General features: G+C 47.5%; 1 protein-coding gene across 5 annotated transcripts in view; it reads left to right on the top strand.

The window, feature by feature from the left end:
* LOC103475299 (tumor necrosis factor alpha-induced protein 2-like) overlaps nt 1–6,726 on the top strand; it is a 46,827-nt gene that overhangs the window by 29,754 nt on the left and 10,347 nt on the right. For all 5 annotated transcript variants that reach the window (XM_008426821.2, XM_008426820.2, XM_017308346.1 and 2 more), the window contains exons 4-11: nt 2,201–2,451; nt 2,531–2,797; nt 2,873–2,991; nt 3,669–3,783; nt 3,885–3,995; nt 4,365–4,465; nt 4,981–5,097; nt 6,557–6,692. In XM_008426821.2, the coding sequence (XP_008425043.1) occupies nt 2,201–2,451; nt 2,531–2,797; nt 2,873–2,991; nt 3,669–3,783; nt 3,885–3,995; nt 4,365–4,465; nt 4,981–5,097; nt 6,557–6,692 (1,217 nt within the window). The remainder of the gene's footprint in view (nt 1–2,200; nt 2,452–2,530; nt 2,798–2,872; nt 2,992–3,668; nt 3,784–3,884; nt 3,996–4,364; nt 4,466–4,980; nt 5,098–6,556; nt 6,693–6,726) is intronic.

Genomic DNA, 6,726 nt, shown 5'->3' with positions numbered 1-6,726 from the left:
ACCTGTCAGATCTTTAGCTGTAAATATTTAGTAGCTGAACTACATATTTGGCCTCAAACTACGTTTAGTTTGAATTGATGAATGTAGAACGTGGTGATTATACGACTTTGATTTTTAATCCTCTTTTCCATGACAGAAAAACACAAACCTGCATGAAATCAAACTAAACCTTTTCTGCTGGAGGATCACATGATCCATGATGCGCTCTTATTGTGAAAATCCCTCAGATTCATTTGATTGCAGCAGAAAACAACCCGGGGTCATGTGGAGACACCTGGAGACACAAGCATGTTACCAGCCTGCAGAATGCCCTGCTAGCATGTGAGCGAGGTCAGAGCCGGTCCAGAGACAGAGCGCCGTTTGTCTCCTGCTGCAGCGTCGCCGTGACGACGGGCCGCTCCGTCCCGCTGGGGAATCTGACCTTGAACCCACATTCGGCTTACCTGCAGCTTCCAGCAACGTGATGCTGCAAAGCTGAAAATAGCTTTTAGTTAGCTAACCACATATTTACTCAGCAAGCTAAATTATTAGCTTGGAGCTAATGTTTCTGTTTGTCAAGCTTACAAAACAAATAAGTTTACAAACGAGATGTTTGCTTTGTTCTTAGAGCTAAATATTTAGTTTGTAAATAACATATTAGTCATAAACCACATGCTCTGTTTGAACATTCAGCTGCATGTTGCTGCTAGCGCCTTGGAGTGTGTTTATCGTCTAGATGTGTGATGATGTGGATTCTCCGTTCGGCTTCATGAAGTTTAAACTGAATGAAAATGAAAAGCGACTAAATGTCTTTATTCTCATTTCTTGGTAAAAATTAAAGATTTTCTGGATTTTTTGACGTCACTTGAAACGACTGCTCCTGACCCGCTCCGAGTCGGGTCGGTCCGGTTCTGTTCACCCAGCAGATGTTCTGGTCTCAGCTGGTCTTGGTCTGGCCCGGTTCCTTAGGGGACAGAACCGCCGTAGAAAAGGATCCTGGTTCTGGACGGAACCGACCAATGGGAGCGTAGAGACGAGACAAGCGGCAGCTCTGATTGGTCCAGACATGACGTTGTTACTCTGACATGAAGTCAGTGAATTTCTGACTTCACCATGGCGATGATGATGATGGTGATGATGATGGTGGTGGTGAGGTAGAGGGTGGAGGTGGGCGGGGCTAAATGCTGCCAGCTGGAACAGATTTCCTCTGCAGGCCCAAACTGAACAATAAGAGCTTTAACACACTGTAACGTAAGGAGTGTGTGTTCCATGTGAGGGTGTGTATCCCTCATCCAGAGTCCCACCCTGTGTGTGTGTGTGTGTGTGTGTGTGTGTGTGTGTGTGTGTGTGTGTGTGTGTGTGTGTGAGAGAGAGCCTGTAGGGACCGGGCCGGTTCGGCATCAGGCATGTTGGGACAAAGTGAGGACATTCAGGCTGACCGTCTCCTGTTTCCCACTTTATTCAACATTTGGGGGAATTAATGCTGCATCAGTCAGTTTTCCGCCTCATACCCTCCACCCGCCGCCCCCTGCCTCATACCCTCCACCTCCCGCGTCGGAAAGCCCCTGAACGCATCAGTCTGGTTCTGAGACTGAGTCTGCTGGAAGCTGAGCGGATCCGCTGGCATTGTTCTGCCTGGAAAGATGCTCTTCCTCTGCGTGAACCTCTTCCTCCAACCAGGACGACATCTGACAGCTCCGCTTCCTCCAGCACACCCTCCAGGCTTTTATTGTGAAAGAGTCACCTTGGAGCAGCTCTGCATTTTTCAGAGGATAATTGCAGCTGGGAGATGAGATCGATCTTTTCACAGATTCTGTTTCATATTAAACATGGAGACAATTTGAACAAATATGTTTTTTAAAAAAATGTCAATAAAAGTTACAAACTTTAAAGCCGTTTAAAGTTTTTCTGTTGTTGGTTTTCCAAGATGTTTTATAAAAACATGCAGAAGAAATTAAATTACACTTTGTTTCAGCAAAAGCAATTAAAAGATTAAATGGCAGCCATCTTTAAATCCAAGATGGCTGCCATTTGTCATAATGTTCGATTCATTATGTTCATACCCAGTTCCACAGGTTACAAGGTTTAAACACCCTCAGTAAGATTTTAGCAGCTGCAGTAAGATCTGGCGGCCATCTTGGAATCCAACATGGTGGGGAGTGTTTTTGTCTGTTTTCTTCTGGACTCGGTTTGTTTTTGAAATGGAACATTTCTCCTCCAGTCCTGGAGATCCTGCAGCTGGTGAAGAAGCGCGACCTCTTCCTGGCCGACGCCCACATCCTGGAGCTGGAGCAGGAGTGCAACGCCGCCGAGCCCGAGGACGCCGCCGGCCCGGCCGTCAAAGATGGCGGCCGCAGGAAGGCGAAAGACGTGGAGCTGCTGTACGAGGAGCTGCAGAAGGAGCTGTGGGCCGTGGTCAGGGAGTCGCTCCGGGCCCCGACGGCGGGGCCCAACCTGGGGCTGGTGGTGCAGGTGAGGTCCGACAAGATGGACGGGGAGAACATTCCTGTGAAATTTCAGGCCTAAGAGAGGAAGAACTTCCTGTCCCCAGGTGCTACAGCAGGAAGAGGAAGCAGATAAAGCCTGGGCCCTCAGTGAGGCGGCGGCCCCCGGGGGCCCAAGGCCTCGCCGCCTCAAGCAGAGGTGGAGGGAGGCGGTGGAGGAGGCGGCCGACTCCTCGCTGCCCCAGAGGGCAGAGTTCACAGCCGGAGAGCTGGACAAGTACCTGGACCGGCTCCGCACCAGGGCGGTGGAGGACCTGGGGGCGGCCAAGAGGAACGTCGTCTCCATCTACCCCGAAGACTTCCAGGCCTTCCAGGTGAGACTGGACACCGAACTGGACCTGTCCACCTCCAGGCCCTCACTCATCACCCTGACCTTTGACCCCTACCAGGTGTATGTGGAGAGCTACCACCAGGCGGTCGCCAGGCGCCTGAAGGTCATCACCGACAACCAGCTGGAGATCACAGACATCTACTCTCTGCTGGACTGGCTGTACAACATCTACAGCAGGTAGGGACCGGCTGGTTCTGGAGACCCTAAACCTTCAAACCAGACCGAGTCACCTGATCACATGACCAAGTCACCTGATCACATGACGGGTCACCCGATCACATGACCGGGTCACCTGAACTGTTGGGCCGAAGCTGATCAGCTGAATCAACCATTTGTAGAGAAGATCCTGCGCTATAGTTCACTTCCTGTTTTGGAGCGGTCTCCGGTCCGCTTGGTGTTCACATGGGCATTCAATCTGAACCAGAGTTCACTTCATCTAAAACATGAAGAAAAGTAGCTGAACACAAACCTGGCTGCGTTGCCTTTTGGCCAAAATAAGCCGTTACTTTCTTTGGTCTCATAGCAACCAGCACAGTCAAGCCTGGGTGCAATTTGGAGGCGTGTGTCCTGCTGCATCCAACTAAATCCAGAATTATTTGAACTATTGTGCAATGTGAAACAAGGGCCTGGAGAATGACTGACATAAACATATTTCTGTATATTAGAATACACTTTTACTAAAGTGTCCTGAGACGATAAAAATCTGAACTCAAACTGTTAATCCTGTTCATGACCAGGAAGGTGGTTTGATCTTCTGGGTTTTACTGAACTCGAGTGGATCGGGCTTTGAGCTTGAGTCTGAACCCCTGTGTGTCTCTCTGTGTGTGTGTGTGTGTGTGCTGGATGTTTTCCAGAGATGTTCTGGGGACGGTGTGCATCACCAGTCCGTTTAACCGCTCCCAGCTGAGTCCTCTGCTGCCTGCAGAGACGGTGGACCGACTGGAGCTGGACTGCCTCAACTCTGTCCGGGTGAGACGCTCAAATAAACCAGCGGGGGGCGACATTCCCACTCATCAAAGGCAGATGATCTGAGTTGTGTTTGATTTGATGGCCGGCTCCTCCCTGTGCAGGCGAAGGTGACCACTGAGCTGAGTCAGGTTCTGGAGGACGAGGAGAAACGGTGGATGGAGACGCTGCACGTCGAAGAGTACCACATCACGCTGGCTAAAACCGTCATCCAGGTAGAGCGTTTCCACGGTTACAGCACATGGGATAGGGCTTCCTGTCTGACCAAGTGAACAAATCAGAACTAATTATGAGTTGATTATGAAGAAGTTCCTTTTGTTTTCTGGATCCGTCCTTCAGCTGCAGCCAAAGTCAACATTAAGCAATTCCTGATTTCACACACACACCTACACACACTGACACGCATCTGGTCAACTCTCTGCTGCTCTCTAGTGGGCAAAGCAAATAACTGCAACCCAAACCAGTTTTCATCTGCACATCAGAAAATTCAGCACAATTAAACACCATGAAAGCCTCATTTTACTGCTCCAGCTCCATATAAATAAAGTCCTCACCATGGTAACCATCTGCTGCTGTCGTCTCAGAGGCTGCAGGTAGATCTGGAGCGGTCAGCGTCCATCAACAGGAGTCTGGGCTCCCGGGTGGCTCAGTGCAGCCTGAACGGACTGGCAGACTTCCTGTACAGGTACGCCGACTTGCTGCTCAGCATTGGATCCTCTTCCTGCTGCAGAACCAAAATGTGACTGGATTTGAGGACCGGTTCTGCTCAGAGATTTTTTTAAATGTATCTTAATGACGGTTGTTCTTCCTGGTTTAACAAGGAGCTGTGATTAGTGTTTCACATAATTTCAGCTTGGTTTGGATATTTGTTCCTTTGAAATGTGAAATTATAATTTAAAAACAAATGTTTGTATTTCTTGAGGCTAATTTCATCATATTTAAAACTTTGTTTGATCTGAAACATTTAAGTAAGATGAAAAAAGCAGAAGAAATCTGTAGGAGGGTGAATACTTTTCTCACTGCTCTGTGTGTATGTTGGCTGAATACCATCTTCTTTAAACCATTTAAAGTTCTAAATAACAATGAAAGTTCTGGAAGCCAGTGAATTTGTGGTGCTCCATTTTTGCTACTCTGGATGTTGTAGAGTTCATTCCTAAAGATGTGGAGCGGCAGGGTGAAAATGTTGCTCTGTTCCCTCAGCTTCCAGCGTAAAGTGGAGATGTTCCATGAAGGGATGCAGAGTGGCATGTTTGGAGACAACGATGATGGATACGTGTCCAAAACCATCGCCATGGTCAACTGCTGCCCCCCTTTCCGGTACGTAGCAATCCTACTTTTGGGGCATACAGTTTAAATATCTCCACATTTAAAGTGGGCTTCCCATACATGCCCAGTTTAAATGAGGAGATATTTAAACTGTATGTCTGATTGCTACATATTTTTATTACCAGGATCGTTTATTTTTCCATCTTTCTTTTAAGAACGTTATGCTAATGTTTTCTGTTTCTGTGCTATGTTTATGTTTGGAAAATATTTGGTAATATTATGAATGAATTATGAAATGGCATTGTTCAGCAATATTAGGCATGTTTTGGAAATACTGAGTTAGGGACATAAATTAGGAGTTAATGGGGCCCAGAGGCCTCAGTTTGGTGTTGAAATGATTCAACTTAAATTTTCTCCAGTGTTATGCTGTATATGCTCCCTGGCCACCAGCATCGTTTATTACTGTAATATATCTCATTGTTTGCTTTATTCCAGTTATGAGAACTACTGGGATTAATAAGTTCAGATTGTTTAATTCTGCATAAATGTCCCCTGAAACCATAAACTGGCAGGAAACAGAAAACTGAATGTGACTCCACAATGTCTCTTTATTCTGAAAGTCTATTTGTATTTTTAAGTGAAATTTGTATTTTGGGATAAATAAAGATTTTTGACATAATTTCTGTGTTCACCACAAAAGTGAGTCCCTATAAATACCCCAAAAATCACAGTGGTGTCATAAACCATGAATACCTGTATGAGTGTTTGCATGTACGTGCGTGTGTGTACACACACACACTGCACTGCACTGTGTGTGTGTTTGTTTGTTTGTAATACTTTGTGGGGATCATTTTCCTGACACATACTACGCTGTGTTGGGTCCGAAGCCTGGGCCCCACAAGGGGAAACGCTGTTTTTGGGTCAAGGGTCAGATTTAGGTCTAAGGAGTCAATAGAGTTTAGGTTAGATTTGGGTTAATGGGGCGCAGTTGGTAGAGCTGTTGCCTTGCAGCAAGAAGGTTCTGGGTTCGATTCCCAGCCCCAGTCTTTCTGCATGGAGTCTCCATGTTCTCCCTGAGCCTGGTGGGTTTTCTCCGGGTACTCTGGTTTCCTCCCCACAGTCCAAAAACATGACTGTAAGGTTAATTGGCCTCTCTAAATTGTCCCTAGGTGTGTGTGTGGTTGTTTGTCCTGTGTGTCTCTGTGTTGCCCTGCGAGAGACTGGCGACCTGTCCAGGTGACCCCGCCTCTCGCCCAGTACGCTAGCTGGAGATGCAGCAGCACCTCCCGACCCACTAAGGGACAAGGGTGCAAGAAGATGGATGGATGGATGGATGGATGGATGGATGGATGGATGGATGGATGGATGGATGGATGGATGGATGGATGGGGTCAGGCTATAGAAAATAATGGAAGTCGATGTAAACTCCTTGTGATGATAGAAAGATGTAACGTGTGTGTGTGTGTGTGTGTGTGTGTGTGTGTGTGTGTGTGTGTGTGTGTGTGTGCAGAGGCTTTGTGCAGCGCTGTGCACAGTGTGACCCGTCAGTCAGTGAGGACTCCCTGCGGCGAGCCAACAAGTCTCTGGACCACATCGTCCAGCAGGGCATCAGGGTTCTGTCTGAGCGACTCTACCTGCACATCAGGGTACCACACACACACACACACACACACCACACAA

This window comes from Poecilia reticulata, linkage group LG13 (genome assembly GCF_000633615.1).
Source record: "Poecilia reticulata strain Guanapo linkage group LG13, Guppy_female_1.0+MT, whole genome shotgun sequence".
NCBI classification, from domain to species: domain Eukaryota; kingdom Metazoa; phylum Chordata; class Actinopteri; order Cyprinodontiformes; family Poeciliidae; genus Poecilia; species Poecilia reticulata.
The sequence above is the reverse complement of the archived record's forward strand: the minus strand, read 5'-3'. Positions and strand labels throughout refer to the sequence as shown.